Here is a 27,035-nt window from a genome sequence, read left to right on the forward strand (position 1 = left end):
TGGATCTTGTTTCTGGATTGCTTCCCTTCTGCCTGACTGATGCTGATTAACCCAAGATGCCAACAGCGATTTCCCCTGCTGAGCTATTGCTCACCCTGCTCCCTCAGAGCTCACTGAAGTCTCTCTTGCAAGATGTGCAGGACCAGCAGCATAGCCAGTGCGTGTCAGCAGAGAGTACAGCCTGTGTGAGGCTCTGGAAGGGTAGGTACTGAATATGAAGTGACACTTGGCTTCCCTTGCAGGTGATGTTCTCCTTCGAAGCTGGCAGGCGCTGTGACTCTGGCCCAGGGAACTTCACCTTTGAGACCAAGCAGGGCAATGAGATCTTCCGCCTGGTGGAAGACTCCATCCGGGAGCAGAAAGCACAGGTGGAGGAGAACCGGCAGAGCTGTGATTCACTGGATTCAGACAGCCCCAGTGTGGTCCTGATCCGCCAGGCCCTGGCTGACTCTCTGAGCCTAGAGCTGCCTGTGGAGGGGGATGACACTGCAGCACCCAAAGCAGGACTGGCACCCAGGTCCATTGCTGCAGCGGAGGAGAGAGACACGGTGTCTCTGCTGAAGAACCGGACTCTGCCAGAGCCCCCTGTGCTGCAGGCCAAGCCCACCATTCCCAGCACGCCCCCGCGCTCCCCTCTGCCCAAGGCACCACGAGCTGCGCTACTGGCTGAGGACCCCTCCAGCCTGTACTCAGAGCCCCTGGACTCGGTGAAGGGCTTCCGGCCCTGGCTGGACCCGTTGTACTCGGACCCTGTCGACAGCAAGGCCGCGAGTGCGGCCCCAGATGAGGCAAAGCTCCGGGTGCCAGCACCGCTGTACACGGGCGCCTATGAGCAGGTCCGGGCCGAGGCTCGCAGCCAGGCACCTGGGCGGAAGGAGCACATCTATGACGAGCCTGAGGGCCGCGCTCCCCGCGCAGTACCCTCTGCTGCCTGCATCTATGATGAAGCACGTCCCACAGGCGAGGCCTGGCGTACCCAGGGCCATGATGGCAAGGGCGGCTACGAGTATCCCTATAACCCCAGCACTGATGACTACTCGGTTCCTGCCTTCCAGGCCAAGGCCAAGGGCCCTAAACCAGTGCCTGCCCCCAAGCCCCCAGCAGCATTTATCCCCAAAGGTGTCGAAAGAAGTGGGGACCCTGGCAGGCGGCGAGGGAACCCTGCTCCTGAGAAGGCAGTCGTCAAACCCAGCCTCAACAGCAGCAGCAACAACAACAACAACAAAGTGGAGGTGCTGTACAGCCAGGTGGTGAAGCCCCAGCACGGGCAGAAGAAGGAGCAGTCTGTAGATGAGTGCAGCTTGTCGCCTGTCTATGAGGACTTAGGAGAGATATAACATGCCGCTGCTCTGTACTTGTCTGGGGGAGACTGCGGGGCCCAGACCCACTTGTGAGCGGCGCAGGCTGCCGTCCTCCATGGGTCCTGTGGGTGGCTTGGGTTTGGGGACTGTGTGGGACTGGGCAGAGCCCCTCCTGCTCACAAGCACCCAGGGACTGCATCTCCCTGGGTCCCTTCCTGCACCTGGGAGCCAGATTGCTGCAGCTGCTGTAGGTGCACTTCCTGGCTCAAGCCAGCTCTGCTGACACCTCCTGATGTGGCAGGAGGGTTGGCTCTGTCGCACTGTGCCTGCTGCTGTGACTCCAGAGGCTTTGGTTCTGCTCTGGCTTCTCTAGGTAGGCCACAGGGCTGAGATGCCTACTGCAATGCCTGGAGGACTGCTTGCCATCAGTCTCCAGAAGTATTTTTATACAAAAGTATTTTGATATTAAAATCTGTATGTCTCGGAATGAAGTGTTTGCATGTGGCATGTCTAGACTGTCAGGCACGTGACTGGGGAAATGCTGGTGCATCACCGCATCGTTGTGGTGCCTGGTGCCCCTGCTGAGCAGTGCTCACACTCGTGCCAGCCTATCTGTGCCAGAGCTACTGAGCTAAGGAGAAACTGCAAAGAAAGTGGGTGCCAGGTCCAGCAGTGGCTAGGATGCCCTGATGCCAGCGCATTAAGGCACATGTGTCAGACTCACGGATACCAGTGCTGGTCCAGACATGAAATGCTGGGATGACTTGAGCAAGTGCATGTCTCTTCCAAGCTTAAGGCTGGGCAGAACCAGGCTCCAGGTCTGTGCTGGAGCTCAGTGACTGTTGATTGGTCACAGGTACCCTCCTTCCCCAGCCTCATCCTTCTGTTGATTCCCTTCCTCCCCGCACCCACCTTCAGAAGGCCCAGTCTGGGTTCCGTTAACTTTAATGGCAAATGCTGTGATCTGGCTGTAGTCTGAGGTGGGGGGTTTGGCTGTGAGTGCTATGTGGCTTTCCTTGGACAGAAACTTGTGCAAGGGAAAATAGGTTTCCCTTTTCGTGTTGGTAATGGTTATGAGAGAATTTCTGTTCCTTCCGTTGTAGGGCTGTGCCAGGCACCCTGGGGCTGGCTGTCTCTGAGTCTGGGGCTAATGGTGGTTTCTGCAGGTTTGCCAGCCTGTTGACGGAGACAGCAGCAGAGCAGCGATCTGACAAGCTAGCAGACTGTTATACCCATGCAGAGAGCTAAGCATGAATTCTCCAGCCCCAGCTCAGACCCAGGGAGCCATAAACCAGTGGGGAAGTCTGGAGGGCCAGGTTCATGCCCCGAGACTGGAGAGATGGAAATAAGGCAGCGAGCTCTGAGCAGGTGTTTGGTGCCCAAATTGCAGGGGGGATTCCTCAGTCCTGTAACAGTAAAGCATGTGTGTAGCCTGGACCAATTTGTCGCTGTTACCCTGTGCTGGTCCTCTTCTCTGCTGGGATTTTGCTGCAGGAGATGGGAGGAGGCCTAAGCGGCTTTGGGAGCCTGAGAGAGGCTGAGGTGAGGCTGTTCCTGCCCAGTACAGGCATGTGTCTTCTCACGCCTACCTGCTGGGTGGCCCTATGCAGGTGCTTCATGTCCTGAGAGCTGTCTGCCCAGCCTCACCAGGGAAGAGTACTGTGCATGCCCATAATCCTTGCTTGTGGCTCCAGTGTCAAGCTCCAAGACCTAAATGATGATGAGCAGCCTTCCGGGAGCTGAGCTCTGGGGCTCTGCTTTCCATACTGTGGTGGATATTTGTGCGTCTCCATCACTGCTGCCACTGTGTCTCAGGATGGTGTGTTGGCTCCAAAGCGGCTGACCCAGCTTTCACTAAAGAGAGTGGCAGTGAAAAAGGAAAATGCTCCAGCATCTGTGCCAGGACCATTGTTCTCACCACAGCACTGCACTCCTCCTGGGTGGGATGAAAAGATACTTGTTCTTCTTGCTTCAGCAATGACGTCCTCTCTGGTAACAGCTGGTTTAAAACTAAGAGGTAACCACACAAGGCAGGAGGAACGTTCCTACATGTGGCCTGTTCTATTTACGGGCTCTGCCACGTGTCAGCAGTGCATGCAGCCTGGAGGGCTCTTGCTGATCTGGAGAGCAGTCCATTTTTTTCTGTCTCAGTCTTGTGGACCAAGCTTGTCATCTTTCTCAAACTGCTGCTCTGTGCTCCACTTTATCTCCTTTCTGCAGCAGTTCAGGGTGCCATAGATGCTTTGGGAAAGCATTAGAAACAAGGCAAATACAGAATGAGCCTTTGGCGTGTCACAGCCATCCTGTAGTCAAAGCATGTCTGCAATGAACTTCAGGAGCAGGAGATGATTTTCCTAGATTTTGTCTGGATTAGGATTTCTTCTGTCCTTTTCTTCCTTTTGCCCTACTTCCACTGTCTCCTTACAACTAAATTCCATGTGTTGAACAGTGAAATGACCAGGTGCAGAGTGATGACAGCCCTGGCACATCACAGTGATTGTGTGCCACGGCTGAATGCAGTCTGCGTACTTGGGGAAACAGCATCCTGGCAGCCAGTCCTGAGTCAAGGCTTTGCTGAGATGCTTGGGGATACACAGCTCGTTCTTGGTGGCTCACTGTTTTCTTGCACTGCAGAAATGGTTCTGGACAAGCAGTTTTGTTTGCTTATGCCCTGTCTGGGTGCTACGAGCCAGACTCAGTGTAGCATGGAATGTCATTTGGATATGGTAATTTGACTTCCTCATGTGAGGACAGCCTGTGTGCCTTCCTGTTCTCTGTGAAAAGCCCCAGACCCCAGATTAGCTGAGAAATGCCCCCAAGTACAGCACGTCTAGCAGCCACGGCTGGGATGAAGAAGTAGTCTTGGTCTCTGTAGGCCAGGTGGCAATTTTTACAAGGAGAAAATGACTTGGGAGCTGCCAGCACCCAGCCATCCTCTTCCTCTTTGTATTGCCTCTTTCTGTTTCCCATTGTGAAAAATGCATCCTTTCATAACCACTTCCTCCTCCCATTTGGGGCCCTAGTATGGTGCAGGTGTGAGACAGCTGTTCTGCCAGGTTATTTGTTCCTATGTTGGTATTTGGGGAAGCACCCAAGGCCCCTCTGGCTGTCAGGAGCTGATCACTGTGGTGATCAGGTGGAGGGCTATTCAAAAGGAATTCCCCAACAGCCCCAATTTTTTGACTGGCTTCCCTTCATAGTCCCTTTTCCCTCCTCACAACTTTCCCCTTTAGCAGCCTCCTTCCAGTCACAATAAACCACTAGTCTGTTTGTTTACTTTTTCCCACTGATAGGGTTGCTGAAGTAATTTCCATTTGGGTCAATAGATCAGTAAAGGAGGGGGAGTGGATTATTTTATCTTCCTGATTTTGGCACTTTTATGTTGTCTGGTTTGCATGCCCCAGGTGGGACGATTTGCATGTGCCTTACTGCCATTTGTTACTGGACAGTCCCCAGTTCCTCACCCCCTGAGCTTGTTAAGAGAAAGGTGAGGACTTGCTACTTACCTGCACACCCCAGGAAATGCATATCCCCATGCTGTCAGGGATGTCTGCCTTGTCCTTGAGGTACCTGCCCTTAACATCTTGCCCTGAGCAGCTGCCTGCAATGCAACCTCCTGCCAAGTATGGAGTGCTCCTGGGGCATGGGAAGAACGGGTCCATGCAGGAGAAACCAGTGGCAAGGTGGACCCAGGCTTTGCATGCAACTGTACAGATGTGTAGTCAGGCAGTTGTTCAAGGCACAGCTCCCACAGGGGCGCAGAGGAAGCAGGTGGTACTTCTCAGACTTTTTAACATCTGTGTGATTCCTTCCCCTGCCCTCAACACTGGGAAGGGTACTGCTGCCCTCATCGGAGCCTCTGCAGCTTGGTAGTGTACTGTTAAGATTCAAGATCAAGATGAGACTACCAGTGTCAGAGGCAAACAGGTGCTATCATTACCTTTTCTTCTGCTAGGTGCTTTGCCACCTTAGTGCATGCCTCATGAACAGGTAGACAATAGGTGGCAATCAGACCCTGTTACTGAGCTGAGATCCTGGAGGAAACAGCTCGCTCTGCTCTCCTGCTGTTGCAGGCCCTCGGGGAGTGTGCTGCCTGCACCATGCTATTGGTCAACCGCAGCTGTTTCTCAGGAAGTACAGGTCAGTGCTAGGATTGCTGCACACCATATGCATTATAGACCACAGGCAGTAAGGTAATGTTATATGGGAGAACTTTATTTTGAAACAGCATGTCAGAACAAAGTACGTAGAATGCAAATGCCTGGTGGTGTACAGTATCCAGGAAACCAAGTGAGACTGCCCCACCTTGGCTCAGTCACACTGTACTCAGCTCCGGCTCTGGCAGTAGCAGCTGTTCTATTGCTGCACTGAAAAAACTGGGGCTCACACTTGTGCTAGCACTGGGCAGAAGCTCTCTGGAAAGCTCCAGGCTATATCCCCCATTTAATGAGTCCAGAATGTACTGGCCATGCTGGCTTGCAGAATGGCACCTTAGGTGTGGACAGGCCACAGGAAGGAGTGCATCCAAGCAACAGCTGTCTGAGAGAAGAGTGCTTGGGGTCCAGCTGCAGTGAGCTTTCGTGCAGGAGCCAGCCAGGGCATTGCTGCTGACTTGGCACTTGCTACAAACCCATCTACAAGCTGGGGAGTTGGACAGTGAGACCACCGTGGAAGCAGGCAAGTCATCATTGTCACTGATAATGCTGCTCTGGAGGACAGCATTCTGGGCTTTAGGAGTAAATTCACAAGCCCTATTTTATGCTTATTCAAACACCCTGGTGAAGCTGCTCCTGCAGCATGAGGGCAGTTTGACATTGCTTTGTACTTTTATTTATCTGCCTGACTTCCTCACCACATTGTCTGCAGCTTTACTGCACTTGCTGACAGTAATCTGTGGTTTGTGGGCTGCAGTAGCCTATTCTAAGAAACCATAATTTGAGGCATGTTGGTGATGTGTGCTGATGAGAATGGGAAATACAGGGTGTTGCAGGGGATGGCTGAATAGCAAGGGGATAAGGAGCGACAGAGTAGCAAGCTTCCTGCAGACTGACTGAGTGACTAACAAAACCATAAAACAAGGAGGAACAAACAATGGGAAGTGCCTGTCTGACCACGGCCAGGCTTAGTGTCTTGCCTGACCGCTTCCGGCTCAGTGAGTAAGCCTTAGCAGCCAAGCAGAAGCCAAGCCGTAACTGCACGTGAGCAGGCGTAAGCAGTGCCGGGGGGTATCTTCACTGCAGGAACTCGTCGTCCTCTTTGGGGAGAAAGGAGTACTCAGAGGAATCTCTCCTCACCACTGCTGGTCTGAACAATTGGGCAGGAGAAGGAGCCATCAGAAGGGGTGCTACTGTGGCTTTGGCTCTGCTCTGATGCTGCAATGCAGGGAGAAAAATATGAATGCACGTTGTGGAAGGAGGGGCTGGCTTCTCCAACAGCTCTCAACATGCTGTCTTACTGTGTCTGCGTGTGCCAGCTGGTCAGCACCTATCTCCCCCATAGCACAAGGGTATGCTATACCCAACTCTCAGCTCTACCAGCTGCAAGTGAATGTTGTTGCTGCCCTATGCTGCTTTCCCTGTACCGTCAGGGTATCAGGGGGTTACCCATTTCCCCTCTGCAGGAAGCAGACCAGGAGGACAAGACAGGGTCTATCTAGGCTAGTCAAAGGCAAGAGTCATACCTGCTTGGATTGATGCCGCTCTGGTCGCTGGTCCCTGGGCTGGGCCTGCTGCCTGTGCAGTGGTCTGTACAACATACTCTTCAGGTGTTTGTAGAGGTTGCTTTTCAGGTGCAAGGGGTTATAAGTAACTTCCACTTCCAAGCTGTTCAGGGCACTCTGCTCAGACAGAAGAAAGAACCTCGTGGCAATGAGATGTGCCAGGTGAAGGCTGCAGGCTTTTATTATCATTATCATCATTTTTTTTTGGGGGGGGGGGGGGGGGGATATTTTTTTTGGAGAGATGGATGACGCTTCTTGGCACGCTGAAGGAAGACGGGCTCTTTGGTTGTGCTGCAGCCCACAAAGACTGCTCTTAGCTGTGTATAGAGCAACAGGCATCTGCAACCAGGTCTCAGTGGATTTAAGCATTTCCTTGCAGGATACAGTCCTATCCTCCCCCATGCCTGAAATCAGACAACAAGCTGTAGCACCCTGTCCACACACTGTTACCCTCAATAATTCTTCAGTAGATTGCCCTTCAGTAGATATACCTCCACTTGCCCTACCAACTCCACCACGTGGTGCTGCACCTTTCCTTCACAACCAATGCCTTTTCTCTGCTGCCCTCCCAGCCTCAGAAGCTGATAGAAGTTGCCTTCCCACATAGCAGCATTGTTCCAAAGGACAGGCATTTTTCTGTCTGTGAGGAAAACTGTAGGACATATTGGCTGCTGGGAAGAAATTTTGGAGAAGTTCATCATATTCCAGTCACCACTGGATGTTTTCACAGCTGTTTCCTCCTCTGTTCATCTTCTAAGACCTGTAGTGAGAGCCCTGCCCTTTCTGGCATCACCTGAAGCAGACACAGAAAACTCAGGAGAAGAATGTATGGATGCACAAGAGGAAGTGCAGAAGCCTGAAGCTACTGGAAGACACCAAGAGAGCTTTTGTATTGATGTATCTTATGCCTAAAACACCTGTCTGCAGTCTGAAGAGTTCCATGTTCCCCAGGAGCAAGGGAGGTAAATATACCTCAGTAGCATTCACGTTCCCTGTGCGTGAAGGTTCATCATTACTCAGATTCCTGCTTGTATAGCTGGGATCCTTTCCACATATTTTTGTGCAGGGCCATCAATGACTTACCTCTATAGGGCCCCGCACCCTCTCAGGATGCTCAGCAAGGAGGGCTGGGAAGACTGATGGCATCAGGAGCTCTCTTACAGCAACTGCTTTGACAAGCAGAGTGGCAGAGTCAGAAGGGACAATGATGTAGTAGGAATGCACCACAATGTTCCAGCTTGGACAAGTGTTCTGTGGATCGAGTTTGGCCAAAAGCATCCACTTCCTTTTCTAAATAGCAAACACCAAAATCAACATGAAAAAAAGGTGCAATAGCCTCTTCCATCAGCATTTTTGCTGTATGGGTTGCTGGGCTCAGGAGCAGAGTGTCATTCATACGTATCAGAATAAGAACACTATTCTGCACTGTGGTTGAGGACAACCTGAGTTTTTTTTTTAATTGAATGCATGACAGTTCTTAAGAAAACATCCAAGTTTGATTTAAGACTTGTTAGTAATGGAAAGTCTTCCACATCCCAAGCCTTGGTTAACTATTTTCACAGTTAAAAATGCTTGCCTAACTCCATTCGTGACTTTGCACTTTATAACTCCAAACACCGGATTTCTGATAGGCTAGAGCACCTCTAAGATCTGATGTGCTGTATCTGCTTTCCAGTGGTTGCATTGGCTGGAAGGACTTACAAGCCCAACCCTGCCCCATGAGATGAAGCTGCAAATTTTGAAACATGTTTTCTGGTGAAGGCTAGATAGATCTTACTAGATGTGCACTAATGATCCCTTTCTGTGTCAATCCCTCCCCACGAGACTGCAATTTTACACTCACCAGAAGACTATGACATAGAGCATGGAAGCTATGCTGATTTAACTCCAGTTCATCCCAGTCTAGCTGCCAGCAGCTTGTGGACTTGATGATGAAAGGCAGTCCATACAGTACAGACTCACAGACCCCTTCAGACTTCAGAGCTCTGTAAATGTACAGCTTATGTTAATGAAGCACAGCCAGCATGAAACTGCCAAGACAAGACTGCAGGGGAATGAGTAGCTCAAATGGCCACGGCAGTATCAGCTGCAATACTGCTACAAATGTCTGTAATACTGTGGCCTGCCACTATGAAACCCTGGAAAAAAGTCCAGTTGCAGTGGGAAGAGCTGCCGTCCAAGGCTTTCTCGATCATCAGCATGGAATTCAGCATCCTGCAGCATGCTGCCAGATTCCCTTGTATCTGTGTTGTCAAGAGCATGCCATGGACTATGTCCAACCCTCATGCATTTTGAATACAAAACAGATTAGTAATCAGGCCTCTTGGGCAATAGCTTACTTAGGCAGTTACATCCCTTCCTAAGCGATTTTAGTATATTGTGGTTATCCTTCACTTAAATGGAGATGTTTTGCTCTGCTCCTGCACACAGTCAGGATCCCACCTCAAACACTACCATGTAGTTTACAATACTTAAAATTGTCCATAGCACACTTATGCTTCATGACAGAGCTGATAGATATTAAGTAGCTGAAGTGCTTTGGATGTGGGCCATTTATGCACAATTACTGAGTGCTCTTCAACTACTAACAGGCTGAGAATCATTTTAAGAAAAATTGTACAAAAAGTTCAGAAATTACACAACTTTTTTTTAATGAAAACAAAGCTCAGAAAAGATACTAGAGAGTATCACTCTTCTTGTTATTCTCTGTGCCTACCAGCAGAGCTTGCTGATGGGAAAGCAAATAAATTCTTACCTGAAGTCATGGAGCACTGTGAAGCTTTCATTGCTTTTTTTGCATTTAGGTAGTGAGACAACAGCAATATTATATATGGGGCAATGGCTACAACCTACAGGACTTCATACTGGAAGAAAACAACTTACATAAATAACATCTATGTTTTTACACTCAAAAGTGCTAGTGTCATGGTAACAATATTTTTTTGACTTTGCACACCTGTCAGCATGTGTGGGATGTGCTAATCCATAACGTTAAGAGGTACAGGGGATGTGGGTGTCTTACTGTAGAATTTTGCTCACAAGCTCTTTGAGTCCCCAGCACTTTACGTTGATATTACTGATTCCTAGTTGAAATTGCACAGAAAGAATGAAGGTTACTACTATACGAGCCTTCCAGTTACCAAGCACAAAGAACATAACAACACTTACTTTACAACCTGGAGTTTATACAGCACTGTAGCTGGCCAGGCTGTCATCTGGCAGGATGAATTTGAATCAGCTGTTTTCATGGTGCCATCAACAGTCCCAAAAAGTAGAGCTGGATCAAGCAGTCTTTCCTGCAAATCACACTTCAGGCATACTAGGAGAAGGAAAAAGGTTTAGACTGCTGGAAATGGCAACGTGTAGCACATGACATGCTCAAAGCACTTACATACACTTAATGTTTTCTAGCAACAGCAACTATTAAGGGAATCATATAATCATGGAATATCCTGAGTTGTAAGGTCACAACAAGGATCTTTGAGTCCCAACACTTGGCTCCACATAGGACTACCTAAAAATTAAGCCATATGTCTCCCTCTCTGGAAGAACAATGTTAAAGCCTGTGGCAAAAGAAGGCAACAAGTTTTCTCCCAAGAGGAGCTACCACATGCTTGGCACATTAATGAAACAATGACTGGTTGGTAAACCACGCAGGCAAGTTCCACTTTTGGAGATGTGTGGCCAGCTGAAGAGGGAGCAGAAGCATCTTTCCCAATGCCACACAGCGTTCAGGGCCATACTATTTCCTGCCAGCTTCTCTAGCCATGTTTGTGGAGAAATCTGCTAGACTGAGGATACCAGCTCTGGTATAGTAAGTTATATAGCAAGATACACATTCCCTGGCTTTCTAAAGACTTCTTGAGTGTGGGAAGGTGAAAAAACCTGACTGCTGAGAAACCTGGTTTGTCTTGCTAGCTACAGTAATAAAATACATTGAATATGAAATTCAATGTTATGATGAAGAAAAATCAACCTTTAAGAATAAAAACATAATTGTCTGCACTGATCTGGAGGCTGTTATGGTAGCTACTATGTAAGTAAAAAGTCACACCAAGCTTTCTGATCTGTTTGCTGTGACACCTATCTCCACCAGCCACCAGCACGGACCGCTCTATGAGTTCTGCTTCCAGTCTAGAGCTAGCCTGTGGACCACTAGCAGAAAACAAGTGTGCTTCTACTGCCGAGGCAATGTGAAATAGCACATTAGAGCCATATTGGAGCAGCATGGAAAGGGGGGTGCTGGTACTGCATGTGCAGATTTCCATGGCAGCATAATTATAACAATACAGCTAACAGCTACTTAGGGGAAGCACCCCTGTCTCCTGTAGCTCTTGGTGTTATCAGTGCTTACCCAAGTGTGGGTTAGGAATTTGATGTTAGGCTCTTAAAAGGAAAAACAAAACAAAACTAAATAAAGAAAAAAAAAACACAACATATTCCTTATAAATATTCCAGTGTTGGCAGGTCTAGCTATGTTACCTGTTTCAGTTCTAAGTCAATAGATAAAAACACATGCCAAGTCACTTTGTAAGATAGCCTTTACTTAAGTAAGTGACCTTTAGCATCAAGCACAAGAAACACAATTTTAGAGCTATGTAACAGCCAGAAGGTCTCTGGTTCTCAGTATGTAAGGCCCCTTTACTTTGATCCAGTGGCTATAAAGTCACATGCTCTTCAAAGCACATCTTAGCTGCAGAATGGAAATGGACTATAGCATCAGCAGCCACAGTACACAACAACCTAGACACATTCTAAGGAGACGGCCCCTCAGACTCAGACAACAGAAACTTCAGACAGCTTTCAGTGTCACCCAGAGGCCTTACTTGAATCTCAATATGTAGGGGAACATGCCCAGGGCAGGCCTGGGTAATCATTAAGACTGTGGGAGTCAGGAGTCCCCTGTAGAGAGGGAGAGAAAATTAAATACTTAGGGTGGTCTTGGGTGCGGTGTCATAGCTGGAGCCTCCTGATGGAAGGAGGAGATGGAGGTGTTCTCTCTCTGAGCCACAGTCATGAAGCCACGTTTTAAACAGCATCTCCAAGCTGATGACATTGTCCTCTATGGTTTGCAGATCGATGTCCATTCCAAGGATTGCAATGTCTGCCAGGAAAAATGGTGAAAATATTTTCAGCCATAGAAAAGAACATTCTTCTGCATTTTCCCCTACACTATACCCCATTAGTTCCTCAAATGCTTTCACAAAGGAGGTGCTTCAGAAGCCATTACCATGCAAATCACAACACAGAACTGTGACACCTGCCCTCTTAGAAGAACTTTGCTATAAGCTGAGCTGCTCCACAGGTCAAATCAACAGCTGTCTTCATCACTGAGGCAGATGCAGTAGCTACTACCATCTTCAGAGGAGTAGATGTGACACATTCTCTGCTGGCAATCTGCTGGTGTAAGTGGTTATCTTAGCACTGACCTTAGGGACTTTTCTCTAAAGTTTAAACCATTTTCTCCTTTTCAACAAGCAAGGGACACTGGATGCATGATGTTATGAGAAATCAGAGAAACTGCAAAATAGAAATGCTATTGTAATGGAGCACTTTGTAGTAGTGATGGAAAAGTACTACTCCTCATATAGAAGATGAATGTTACTTTGCAATATGGACCCACAACAAAATTGCTAAACACCCTCAGTGCATACTTAAAGAAGCTGCTAGTCACAGACGTGACAAGAACAGAAGCAAAACTTGACCTGGACCTGCACAACACAGAAGACATGGTTCAATACATTACTATTGAAGTACCGCTTGGTAACAACAATCATACAGCAGAACATCCCTGTAGATAAAACAACAGTCAAAGCTATCCACCATGGTTACATTTCATTTCAAAGAAGAGAAATGCATAAAATTATGAGATTTGTTCAAAATAAATTAAAAGAAGTTAAAAATACCTAGCAAGTATTTAAGCCACCATGATGAAGGTGCAGAGCAAATATATATGATCTGTCCACGACATTTAGAAATGGGCAAATGTAGGCTGGACAGCAGAGTCAGGAACTTCATAAATAAATAAATAAAACCATTAACACCCTAAGTAATAACCCAAATGAGAAGCTGGCATACAGTCTAGCAGATTAAATAAATTTTAAAAATGATAAAAATAAAATAGGTGAAAGTGGGAAAAAATAGAATTTGATGAACAATTTGCAAAATGCATAAGACGTGTTAATACAGGTGTTCATAAACACAGGAGGAACAGAGTGTTTGCATTAATTGGGTCACCATACAACTGACAATGAATGCATAGCAGAAATAGCCTTTTTGTTTGTTTGGTTGGTTTCCCAAATGTGTTTACCAGTTCAGCTGGAGACTAAACTGCAGTGCTATATTCATCTGCAATGAGAAATCTTTTCTTTATGCCTTAGTATTTATAGGTTGCAAACATGACACTGCACATCCTCTCCTACATTAAAATAAATTAAAGAAAAAAAAAAAAGAAAGAGAAATTCATTAACCTCCCTCTACTTGGCAAATAATCTAAAAGAGACTGTAATTCTTCAAATGGTCTGCAACTTGCTACTTGTAGTTTGGCCATCAGAGTAGGATGGCCTACCAATTGTTTCTCCTTGCAGACTTGAGGAAGGCATTGAGCTCAGGTAGGCTGTACTTCTTCAGCAAGGTAGAATCAACTCCTACCTACCATGGAGGTTCCTTACACTGTCCTTGCTACTGAAAGCCTTTCCTTCTTAAAGTCTGGTCTGACTGTCCTTGGTTTCAGGCACATTGAATTCATTTTTTTTTTTAATATTTATTTATTTATTGCAGTTCTTTTCAAATATAGCTTAGGACTATTATCATGCCTTATCCCAGTCTTCTCTGATGCTTATGGGAATTCGAGTTCCTCCCCCTTGGAGCAATGGTGGAGAATACTCTGGTGAAAGGGAATTCCCTGTTTTTCTCTGGAGACAGCTCCTCATGAACAGAACTATTACTGTTGTCAGGCTCTTGTCCTGATGCTAGGATCCCTGTTCTTGTTCCCCTGCAGAATGCACTAATATGCAGCATGCACTAATATGTACCATGCACCTGGAGACCTTGCCAGCTGTACTTCAGCTGTGATGAACTCCCTAGATTTTTAGATGTAAGTGTCTCTCTGGGACATGCACTGCAGATGGCATTAGTAGTTCAAAAGACAAAGCACCAGGAAATGCATGTAATTTACTTTGACAAATGCTGTATACATAAGCGACAAGGGGAATTAGCTGTGTTTTGGGGCTGGTAAATATTTTAGTTCTTTCCTCAGTAAATATTTTCCTATTTTTAAATTTTCTCTAATAGACATGTAGCCACTTACACATCTTAAGTTAGCACAATACATGACAATTGTAAAAAGAAATTCATTGGATTCACTGGTGTCCGAAGGAAGATTGGGTTGGGATGGTGATGCCTACTGTGTGATGGCTCTAGGAATCCCTGAACACCAGGTATGCAAAGCCATTTATTGGTTGTCAGTCTGCAGAACATATAGAAAAAGGTTCCCTTGGGCTTGTAGAAGATGGATTATGTTCATTAAAAATGTATCAGTGCTTCAACTCCAATGTGTGTTTTTTTCTTTTCCCAAAAGACAGATAGGGCCAGCATCGATATGACATAAATATTAACCGTCATTTGCAAATGGTTTAGCAATACCCAGACGCTCTAAGTGTTCATAATGGGGTAGGGACAAGACAGACATAGTGATAATTACTGTGAAATGCATTAGAGGCCAGTCTACTGCATCCTATTGATTATGAATACACACTATTCCCTCCACAAAAGCTTTATGTATCGGTCTCTTTATCGGACTTATATAGTGGTCTCTACTCCAGTCTGCAGTCTGCCAAGCCCTAATGTTTCACCATTAAAGAAACACCATAGGTTTAGTCTATTCCACAGAGGAGTGGCTTTGCAGTTTGAAAAACCAATCCTTACTGCTTGTCACACGGTCTCAGTCTAGAAATTCACACTCCCAGAGAGGTTGCTCTTGTAAGGAAAGGAAAAACAGCAAGCATTTTTCATCCAAGACAGGCTGTTCTTCATCTTCAAAGCTATTCTAAGACTTGCTAACCACGGGGCCCCAAAATATAGGTCTTTTCTACCTGCGTTAACCTCGAAATGAGCCTATGAAAGTGGGTATCCTCATCCTGCCCTTCTTTCAGTGCTATAGGAAATTGTAACTGCATGTTGCTTTACTTTTTTCCCTGTTAGGGCAAATGAGAGAGGAAAATTTCTAGCTGAGAGTAAAAGCTCAAAAATCAGATGCTTTCTCACAAAGCAGATTTAGCCTCTCCAAATCTGCTAGGATTTGGAAGAAGCAATTTGTGAGAGTAAAATAACACAGACCACATTCAGTAATGGCCCAGTAGGAACCCTTGCAGTGGATTAGAATCTCACTGTAGTATACACAGTACAATCAAGGCAACAGGATGATATGTGTCTTGAAGAGTTTACAGCCCTACAGAAGAGCCAAAAGAAGAAAGCAGGGTAATACCATATATTCCATGGGACTCTAGCATGGTAATACTAGTTTCCCACTGGATTGTTCATAAAAGCATCTTGAAACCACGGTATACAAATCCAAGATAATACACTAGTGTCCAGCCAGGTGTCACAGCTGTTATGTCCTTAATGACTAAACTTCCAGCTTTCTGTCTGCACCTTCCCCAGTGTAATTGTTTGTCTTGATGACAATAGTCAGCAGCATATTCAACACTACATGTATTTATTTATTGCATACGTTAAAAAAATCCAGCCTAGACCAGATATTTGACAAGCCCAGCTTAATGAGGCTGCTTCTGTGCACCTGGCATTCACCAAAGACAACTGTTTCATAGCAACAGGGAACAATGGCACAAACATGCCCCAAACCCTGTTTCTTTCTCATGTTCACTAATTAGAATTTGTCTTATGCCCTTGAATTTCACTTCCAAAACTCCTGAGAGGGTTGGGGCAGGAAAAGTGAGAAGAGCTAAGTATTTAATTCCAATAATTTTATATCAGGATAGGTTTGTTACTACATAAATGGTCTGCAGACTTACAGGATTTCTTTAAAGAAAAAAGATGAGAGGGCTACAAAGATGCTGAAAGGCCTAGAGGGGAAGACGAATGAGGAGCGACTGAGATCACTTGGTCTGCTCAGCCTGGAAAAGAGGCTGAGGGGAGACCTCATCACGGCCTACAGCTTCCTCACAAGGGGGAGCAGAGGGGCAAGCAGCAATATATTCTCTTTAGTGACCAGTGATAGGACCCGAGGGAATGGTGTCAAGCTGCTACAGGGGAGGTTCAAGATGGATATCAGGAAGAAGTTCTTTACTGAGAGGGTTGTCAGGCACTGGAACAGGCTCCCCAGGGATATAGTCATGGCGCCAAGCCTGTCAGTTTAAGAAGCATTTGGACTGTGCTCTTAGTCATATGGTCTGAATTTTGGGGTAGACCTGTATGGTGCCAGGAGTTGGATTCAATGATCCTTATGGGTCCTTTCCAACTCGGGATATTCTATGATTCTATGATTCTCTAGGCTAAACAGGCCCAGCTTGCTTAGTCTTTCCTCATAAGACAGATGCTCCAATCCCTTAATCATCTTTGTGAATACATCACCTGAATCTTCTTATAAGTAGAAGACTCAGAATATTAGAATTTCATAGTCTGAAATTCAATGTACTGTATCTCCATTTATTTTTTTCACTCCATTTATTGGGCAAAAGGGCTACACAACTTTACTTTAGACAATAGAGTGGGGTTTTGCATATTCTAAAGCAGTTTTGTGACTAAGAGGCACACAGCATCTTCTGTTTTGTAGTGTCTAGCTTTCCAAAGCCTCCCTGCAGGGTTCTGTGCAGCACCAGAACAATGCAAAGTCCTGATAATAACCCTCCTCATCCGAGAAGTCAGCATTTGCAGCTACCTAAAATGCTGCCCTCTTCCCACATGGACTAGATCAGTGTTTGTAAAGAACACCTCAGCCTCAGAGCTGTAGGCAACAGCTCTTTCCAAAATCATTTTGTAATTTGCATTTTAGGTGTTCTTGGTGTTCTGACATCCTGAATTAATTCTAAAATCATGTCAGTGTGACAGAACCTTGATCCTCCTCCTTATGATTCAGTGACAGCGGTGCTGCTCAGGAAAAAAAGCAGCCTTCTCCTCAGGGCAGCAGGGAGGAGCACTCTCCCTGAGGCCTCTGTTTTAAAATAGGCAGAGTCCAGAATAACCAGTTATGCCTTACTGAGGGAGACGGTCCCTTCTGGGGAGGAAGCTTTCAGCAGGTAGTAAAAGGGTTGCTATACTTCTCAGTGCTTGATTATAGAGTTCAGGGTTGGATTAAGCCCGGCCAGCAGCTTACTAGGAGGCGAGGTGGCAGGGGGAGCAACTGTCACCTGTGGCAAAATGCAACCAGTATGTGCTGTGCTGCAAATGAGAGGAAACCAGTGCAAGCTCCTGCGATTTAGCAGTCACTTTATCAGCCTTCAGAAAGAGCTGAAATAACTGAGCAGATTTGAAAGTCAGGTAAAATGAAATACAGAAATGAAAGCTGCCGTTAGAGCAGCATTGTGTTGTACAGGCTTCTGCCACTAAACTGTTGTGGTATAGGACTTCTGTTCACCGCCTGGCTGATTTATGTAGAGACCATTCAGAATCATTTGCTATGAAACAAAAAGGCTCAAAACAGAAGCTAGTAGGAATTCCTGTTTTTGAATTTCTCATTATTATAGCTTAAATTCTCACTGTTGAAAGCACACGGATTGGTGCAGGAGTTTTTTTAGAGGTAAGGCCAGGAAAAATAGCATTCAGGGTCTGGGGTGTACTTACTCAGGACCAAAAGGAATCTGTGATCTACCTAAAACAGTCTCAACCCCTACTCTGACAAGTGACCAGAAATTTGCTACTGCAACCAGGAAAAAAAGGAAGAGGAGCTAGAGGCAGGTGAGGTGACAACATCCAATATTGTCTGTCACTCTGTAAAAAAAATACTATCATTGCTAGTAACAGACCTTATCCTAACTTTGCAAGGAATCGTGACTCAGCTTTATCGAGCTTGTTATAAACTTGTTGTGAGAACCTGTCACATGAACTGAGGCTTGGTATCAGGTGTGTCTTGTTAGTGGGGAGTTTGAGTGCGAGATAACAGCAAAGGTTTTTAAAATGGAGAAAAACATTGAAAACAATTAGAAAAAAATTGAAAAATGGAGACTGTAGGGCTTTAAGGAACTTACTGATAGGCACGTTTACTGATTACTGAGGATGTATAATCTTAAGAGATCAGGAAAAGACAACCTAAGCACAGAAAAAAGGCAGCAGCAGCTAAGCAAGAATAGTAGCAACAAAAACAGCTAATCATAGAATCTCAGAATCATAGAATCATAGAATATCCCAAGCTGGAAGGGACCCACAAGGATCATCGAGTCCAACTCCTGGCTCCACACAGATCTACCCCAAAATTCAGACCATATGACTAAGAGCACAGTCCAAATGCTTCTTAAACTCCGACAGGCTTGGTGCCATGACCAGTTCCCTGGGGAGCCTGTTCCAGTGCGCGACCACCCTCTTGGTGAAGAACCTTTTCCTTATATCCAGCCTGAACCTCCCCTGTAGCAGCTTGACACCATCCCCTCGGGTCCTATCACTGGTCACCAGAGAGAATAGATCGGCGCCTGCCCCTCTGCTCCCCCTTGTGAGGAAGCTGTAGGCCGTGATGAGGTCTCCCCTCAGCCTCCTCTTTTCCAGGCTGAACAGGCCAAGTGACCTCAGCCTCTCCTCATACATCTTCCCCTCTAGGCCTTTCAGCATCTTTGTAGCCCTTCTCTGGACACCCTCCAATAGTTTCACATCCTTTTTTGTACCGTGGTGCCCAAAACTGCCCAAAACACAGTACTCAAGGTGAGGCTGCACCAGCACAGAGTAGAGTGGGAGAGTAAGTACACAACTTGGTCTGGAAGAGTAACTCTTCCTAGTGCAGAGGAATATGTAGTCTAGGGGCAGAACCAAAGGTTAGTGTTTATCGTTATGACTGTCTGAGTGTGTGCTATCCCCACAAACTCTGGGGAGTCATTTATTCTCTTTAATTCCTCAATAAAGCTGTATTGCACATGAAATCAATTTTTGGTAATACCAAGAGATGAAATAGTGTGTGAAGTCATGTGCTAAGTCTGCCCAAATGTGATAATGCTGCCAGGGAGGTGTTGTAGTACAAGCATCTTGTTGTTTTCAGTTTCAGTAGTTCCGGCTTAAGTGAGTGAAACTAAATGATAGAAAAAATTGTAGATATTGGACAAAAGCAAGAAGTAGTGGTTGTCCTGCTGTCCAAAGCCATGATTTTTCCAAGTCCCTTGTTTGTCTTATACTCACCATTGCTGCTGGGCTCTTCTGCTAGCATACACTGTTCCACATCCTCAGGCTCCAAAAAGCCTCTCTTCAAAACCTCAATGACTTGTATTCTTCGCAGACTCACAAGGTCTACATCCTTTAGCTTCTTTTCCAGATGCTTTACCATTTCTTTTCCTGATTGGCTTGTCAAAATTATGATCTGAAACACAAATTACAGACTGCAAGAGCTGCCTCTGACCCTAATCCTCTGTTGCAGCAGTGATGCTGAGCTGCTCTCTGAATAGCACAGAGAAAGGAGAGAAATATATAATCTAATCAAAAGCAGACTTAAAAGCATTGATTTTTGAGCCTTAGATTTTTTGTAAGCTAATATAGTGTATTCAGAGGTTTGCTGTAGGAACATCAACAGTTTTTGTGCTGCTCTTGGAAGAATATGGAACAACCAACAGCTGCTTTGTAGAACATACTTTGCACTTAAGGGCAGTGAGTCAAGATATGTAAAGGAGTGCTTCTGCCTGAGTTCTTCTGAAGGAAAGCACCACTTCCCACTCCTGCATCAGTTATAGTTCAAGATTAAATCTGGCTGTCTCACTTGAAGGCTGGATGTGAATTATTAATATATACATATACATATATGTATATATATATGTGTGTGTGTGTGTGTGTGAATATAGTCTATCCTAAAGGTGTTTCCATAGTAAAGAATAACTTCTCCATCTAAATGTATCTCTGGTGTTTGGCTGTGAGGTATTAAGAGTGAAGTAAGGATTACGATCTCCTTTTAGGAATTACTGAAAAAGGTTAACAAGGACTGTTCTTTAAGTGGGGGGGTGCTGGATTTTCTACAAGAAACTGTTATCATCTGTGGAGATATAGACAGAGAATTTGCTATACTGATGCACCATTATTTAGTCAAAAGCATGGATGTATCTCATCTGTAGCTTATCACCTCCCATTTACCCTTTTCACAACCTGATTCACATTAGCACATGCCAGTCGGAGACCAGGAGAAATATATTACTACATACAAAAGCTGAGATAGCTGCTGTAACTTATCTTCCTATTACTACAGATCCTCAGTATAATCTCTGAATATCATTATGCTTCCCAATCTGACCAGACTGGACATTGGGAAAAGGCTTTTCACCAAGAGGGTGGTCGGGCACTGGAACAGGCTCCCCAGGGAACTGGTCATGGCACCAAGCCTGCTGGAGTCCAAGAAGCGTTTGGACAACGCTCTCAGACACATGGTCTGATTTATTTTTTTTTTTTTTTTTGGGGGGGGGGGGAGGGGTGGTCCTTTGGGGACCCAGGAGTTGTACTTGATGATTCCTGTGGGTCCCTTCCAACTCGGATATTCTATGATACTGTGACCAAAGAATGGTCTGCTGGAGACTTGAAAAGTACTATTCATCTTAATGCATGCTCGCTGTGTTCCCTGTTCCGTAGCTGCTGCTGAGACTTGGCCCCACTGATGCTGCTGTTTTTGTCCCTCTGAAGTGAGGATTACTCCGAAGAGTAAGCATTTTCAGTAGTTTTTATCAAATGTTTGGGTTTTGTATGACTATGGTTTGTAACAAAGTCTGCCTCCTATGCCTACTAGCCAGTTAGAAATATTCTTGCCTCTTTATGGTTTTACTGTTAGGAAAAGGCACATTGCCTGAAGACTGCATCTGATTTGCACAAGCAAGTTGCTAGTGGTGCTCTTGTGCTACAAATGCTGGCCATCATGGTCTCACACTAAAGAAACTATACTTCTAACATAACCATAACATCTCCTTAAGCACCTCACCTTTCTGCTAGGAGTTCACATGCAAACGTACAGCATCACCAGTCTCTATCCATACCCTTGTCCTCTCCCTGAAGCAGCAGCAGGCCACAGGGCAGCAGGGGTTTAGTGTAGCACAACAGGCAGCCTGGTGCAGCTGCACTCTGGTGAATCTCATCAGACCCTGCAGACTTATATACATCCAGCTGGAGCAGCAAATCATGCACAAGTTTTGGATTTTCTCCTTACAGAGGTGAACAGCATCTCTGCAGTCCTCCCATGTCACCTGACCTTGCTTCCAGCAACTATACACTTTCTTTTTATGCCTAAGCTTTAGAAGAAGATCCCTGCTCAGCCAAGCTGGCCTTCTACCCCTCCTGCTTGACTTCCGACATTTTGGAGTTGCCTGTTCCTGTGCTCTTAAGAGGTGATATTTAAAAAGTGACCACCACTGGTGTACCCTAAAGTCTTCAAAAGCAGATGCCTGGGGGATTTTACTAACTCATTCCCTGAGCAGCCTGAAGTCTGCTCTCCCCATATCCAGGGTTGAAGTTTTGGTGGTAGCCTTCCTCCTACCACCAAAAATTTTAAACTCAACTACTTCATGGGCACTATGACCAATTTGACTGCCAATCACCACTTTACCCACTAGACCCTCTCAGTTTACAAGCAACAAATCTTGGAGGGTGCCTTTCCTAGTAGGCTCCCTTAGTACCTGTACGAAGAAGTCATCATCAGCTTGTCTTATCAATGTATATAACTACCTGAAGTGAGGGTGCGAAGAGGACAGAGCTATCTCTGCTTGAGCCAGTCTTAAATGCTTGGAAAATAAATTCATTTTTCTATATTGTAAAGTAAGTCGTTCTCCATAAGTATCTCAAACCCAAATTTGTTTCTTATCCATGAGCATTCAGAGATTGCAACATGGGTATTTTGGTGGGCTTATTTTCTTAATTACTCTTTCCCTCCCATGGTCTTTAGATACCACACAGACTATCATCTTAATGCATCAACAAGTGGCAAAGTCACAAGACTGATAGATGGCTCCTACCATCTTCCCGATGTTTTCTTACCTCAACAGAACTATTTGTTGAGCCTCCTGCTGCTGTGTGTCTGCTGTATTGCTTGAACTGCTGCAATCCATCTTGCACAGCCTGTACCACTCCATCTCCCCCCTGGGGGTAACAGCCTTCTCTTGGTAGTGAACGGAGCTCTGAAATGCAGGCTTGAACTCGTGCAAAGCTTTCCTTCAGTTGCTAAAAAACAATATTCAATGAAATTGAAACACAGAGAATGTCAAACATAATATGAAATATTTTTCCATAATTTGGAATGAGGCCTTTGAATTCACAGCAGTGAGATAAGACAGGGCCCAGGAGCTTTTTACTAGTCATAAAGCCATGAACAGCGATACGAATTGACCCCTGGCCATATCACCATTGTCATACCCATACTCCATCACTCATTGGGCTATGGACCTCTGGGATCTGCACGCTGGAGGGCTTGGAGTCAGACTGTATTGTCAGGTCAAAAGGGGGTCCACAGACTCACGGGTAATGGGTCCATAATCTGATAGCAGGGAGAATAGCTTCAAACATATCCTTCATCATTCTTAATACAGCAGCTGTGGAACTGGGGGAGCACAAGGAGAAAGAACAGCAGAAAGTGCTTGGGCTGGCGTACTCCCACAAAACAGCCTCTCCTTTTGAGATTGAGCTGGTGGGCTGCTGGTCTGACCCAGTAAGGCACTTCTTGTTCTCTTATAATGCTCTTTTAGAACATGCACCACAGTAATCATTCTCAGAACAAATGCTGATGGAAGGTCTGTGGACCGTCCTGCTTCAAAAATGAGATACCAGAGCAAGTATTAGAAAAGAAGACTTATTCTATAGTAGTCATTTGAAAACATATTATTCTTTCATGGAACAACTACCACTATATAATGGCTGCCCCAAGGACAGCTGGTCTGACTCATTATAGCAAGATGAACATTACAAATGCACAGTTTATTAACCTGATGAGTTCCACTATGCTTCTTTGTGTCAGTCTTGTGTACTGGAGGATATTGGGCCATATTCTCACTGTCTGCTATTGTGATTTAGATTACCTATAGTCCAGGGCTACCAAACCCATATATCACATATGTTGCTCATCACTTCCTTGAAGCTGGTATCATTTTATAATGATCACCTAAATCTATAGAAAGCAGTCTGAAAATGAACCAGGCTGGCCACGATCCTGGTAGGCCCCTTACACTCTGTTTCCCCAAGCCGTATTAGTTAAAGCTACCTAGTAGCTATTACCACGCCATGTCCTTGCTTTAGCATAGATGTGGCAAAGCGAGAGTGCACCCAGGATCCAAATGTGTGTGGAACATAGCTAGCATTTACACAGATGTCAGCTCACCTGGCCTTCAACAAGAACTCAAAGTTGACAAATAACCAGCAAGCAACCTGGCAAATTGTGGCCACAGGGAAAACTATCAATGAACTATGGCAAATCTGTTTGAAGCAATATAAGACACTACTGCTAGAAGTCACTTTCCTCACGGAAGAGGCAACAGTTGAACGTATGCTTCATTTGCTTTAGAAACTTGGCACTGATTCATTAAACAGCTCCTGAGCAGCCATGGTTTACAGCACAGCCTTTTATGGTGATTGAGTTATGAACCAGGTAGGCTGAGGCTTGTCACGGGCAGCTCAGATGGCTCTGCAAACAAGGTGAGGCAGAAAGATGGGACAGCCCAAACCTCATCAGAATGGTGACGAGCAGTTTTAAGGAAAGTCACCACACTTTATACTGGCTGTACTCTACGGTGTGAGAAATGTCTGGCCCATTATCTCAGTTCTCCTGTGAGGCTGGGAACCTTTTGTACATGCACAGAGCCATGATGCTCTTCAGAGTGCTATAGCAAAACTCCCTACAGTTCAGATGCCTGCCCTCAATCCAGAGAGGCAGTTGCAGCTCACAGAGATGTAAACTGTCTGTCTCAGGTCAAGTATTGCTCCTGAGTGGCAGAACAGGGCTCAGCATATGCTACAGGGCAGCTAAAAGCCCAGTCAACCTGGTCGTCTTGGAACTGGCACCAGCAGAGTCACATTTTCTCTTGCATGCATACAGCTGCTTTAAATATTAACTTAGGCTGGTCTATGCAAGCTGCAGTTTCAACTCTGGAATGTACTTGAGAAATCCCTGCTGACCATCCCCAGGGAAAAACAGTAGGAAGATATGGTTTAGTGGAGGACTTGTTAGTGTTAGGTCAGAGGTTGGACTAGGTGATCTTTGAGGTCTCTTCCAACCTAGATGATTCTGTGATTCTGTGAAAATTGCCCATCAGTTGGAGGCGCTCTCAGTCCTTACCCACTTACACGTTTAAAGTTCCTGACCCTTCAATGTTCACTTCCCCTCGTGTCACCACCTGTTGTCCTCCATGGTTATTTACTTTATTCCTAGTTTCCCTTTTTTTGGCATCACCTCTCCCTTTCCAGGGAAGCTCTTTGGAGATCTTAAGAGTTAGGCCATTAGGGGAGATCAATAGGAACGCAGACTCTAAACATGTGCCTGGGGAAGAATGAAAAAAGGGCAACCATATATGACACTTCCTCATGTACTCTCCCAGCCTCTGTTTTCAGCTCTGGGGGGTTCCTGACTTCATATGATTTGCCTAATAAGCAACCTCCAATATATATCTATCTTGGTTTCTCACTGAGAACTATCAAGTTATTCTCTAGCTAGATCAAAAAAATTAAAGTGATAAACATGCATTATTGACACAAATGGGTACATTCAGAAGTACAGGAAAAGTGAAGGAGCACTAGTATTTCTGGAGAAGGGTGAAATGGAATAGACGTTTAGCAGACAGAGATATAAAATTGGTCCAGTTCTGAGAAGCTGCAGAGGACCGGAAATCATTTATAACAAAATTAGGTCCATCGAAGATAGCCATCCTGCTATATTTTACTGTCCCTAAAAGGGAAAAAACAGTTCTGAAAAACAGCCCTCAGTACATCAGCAGATGTTTAAATAGAGATAGCTTAGTAGGCAGAACACCCAGGCAAAACTGGAGGGCTGTGCCTATCAACATGGCGTGTGGTACTGGCTCAAGTCTTTGGGTAAGAACTGCATGCGCTTGGGTGCACACTTTGCTGGCTTGGACAAGTCCCAGAAAAACACAACATTATGGCAAAAGAGTTGATGTGATTACCAGTCAAGCAAACAGAAGGAGGGGATACTTTTTAGCTCTCTTTACAGCATTGCTGAGACTGGTATTGGAATGTAGCATCCAATCTCAGTGACCATATTTTGAATCAACTTTGAAAAAGACAGAAGAGTGAATACAGAGAAGGGCTTGGAAGTTATTAAGTGACTGTAAAAATGCCTTGCAGTTAGACTCATATTTTGTTCTCTTTCATTTACCAGCTAGAAGATTACAGGGGAACCTGATTATCTCTAGAGGAAGAAAGAATAAGATATACGCAGGTTTTTCAATCTAGCCAAAAGAGGAAATATATGAACAAATCCCTGGAAGCTAAAGCCAATAAATGCAAATTAGAAACTGGGTGCAAGTTTTGCAATGACAGTGATTAACCAGTGAAAGAAATTATCAACAGAAGTAGATTATTCTCTATCTTGTAATATCTTCAGATCAAAACTTCATGTCTTTCTGGAGAAAATGCTTCAATGGAGTATGGCTATTTTATTGAAATATAATATATAATAGGCAGGGTTCCTCTGTCTTAAAAACAAAACAAAACAAACAAACAAACAAAACTATGATTATCAGAATGAGGAGTTGTTTTTTACATAAAAAGACAATCTATCATAAGCAGCAGAAGATTCATATGATTCATAATGAGGGCAAGCAGGGGGATTGTGTCAGTCGTACTCTAGTAATCCATGATTACTGAATGAGATCTGAGTTTGTTTTCAGCCAGCACAGGTTGGAACAGTATCAGGACTTTCCTAGTAAATAAAAAAGCAGGTGTTTGGCCCTAAACACTTACAAATTAACTTGGACAAAATGCAAAATCACAGAAAACAGGCCTGGAACAAGTTGTGATACAGAATGCCTAGTCCATCCCATATTTCCATGCCAGAATGGATTATATCTAAATTCATCCTAAGAAGTGCCTGTTCTTAAAGACCCTAATCAAAGTGATTTCACAATCTCCCCAGTAAATGTTCTTCTGGTGTCATCTTAGTTATCCTGTCATGTTCTCTATAACCCATTCGGCAAAATGAACAATGCCATTTAATACAGTCTCCTTGCAGATCCCATTTTCTAAATTCATTGTTAGTGTTGGCCTTTGATTTTTTCCAGTTGGCCTCTGCCTCTCTTGAGATGTGAAAACTTGACAAAATATTTCAGAATGTTTTTACCATGGCTGAATAAAGTGGAAGGGTTCATACTGGGTGTTCATACTACCTTACATAAATGAGAGTGCTCAGTATGACCGCAGTAGGATGACTTCATAGATTCCCATGAACTTTATGATGCTTTCCAAACCCAAACTTTTATTGTAAAGCTGCTACTAATTCTCCGTCTGTGTTTATTCTGCTGCATAGCCCTATATGAATGAAGTACTTGTTCTTATTGACTTAGATCAGGATATTTCAGGATATTTCTCAAATTTGGCAAAAATACTTTGAATTCTGATCCTTTCCCCTTAAAGATCCGGAACACCTCCCAAAGTGGTAATATTTGTGTAATCAACTGGTATACAGGCAATTTCACCATCCAAATTATTGCAGTTGTAGAGTTGTGATTGGTAAGTTTGAAGCAGCACAGGCAGTGCAGGAAGTAGCATGTGGGAGAGTGCAACAGATGGTACAGAAAGGAACAGTACAAAACCTAATTTATGCGCATGAGCAACTTCACAGATCAAAAACATGAACCTTCTCCTTTTAAACACCATTCTCTCATAAAACTCAC

The 27,035-nt window shown here is 45.1% G+C and overlaps 2 protein-coding genes across 51 annotated transcripts in view; one reads left to right on the plus strand and one right to left on the minus strand.

Moving 5' to 3' along the window:
• Positions 1–27,035, plus strand: part of DOK1 (docking protein 1) — a 65,203-nt gene that overhangs the window by 4,619 nt on the left and 33,549 nt on the right. For all 50 annotated transcript variants that reach the window (XM_080589884.1, XM_080589858.1, XM_080589848.1 and 47 more), the window contains exons 5-6: positions 243–5,978; positions 20,785–20,853. In XM_080589884.1, the coding sequence (XP_080446010.1) occupies positions 243–1,337 (1,095 nt within the window). In that variant the 3' untranslated portion in view covers positions 1,338–5,978; positions 20,785–20,853. The remainder of the gene's footprint in view (positions 1–242; positions 5,979–20,784; positions 20,854–27,035) is intronic.
• Positions 5,978–25,516, minus strand: M1AP (meiosis 1 associated protein). Its single transcript, XM_080589901.1, is given in 9 exon segments — positions 5,978–6,673; positions 6,982–7,137; positions 8,104–8,310; positions 8,864–9,005; positions 10,189–10,339; positions 11,834–11,942; positions 11,946–12,124; positions 19,357–19,534; positions 22,177–25,516. Coding segments are annotated over 8 exon segments (1,230 nt in total). The 5' UTR covers positions 19,502–19,534; positions 22,177–25,516; the 3' UTR covers positions 5,978–6,532.

Source organism: Anser brachyrhynchus (assembly GCF_964034855.1).
Source record: "Anser brachyrhynchus genome assembly, chromosome: 4".
NCBI lineage: Eukaryota > Metazoa > Chordata > Aves > Anseriformes > Anatidae > Anser > Anser brachyrhynchus.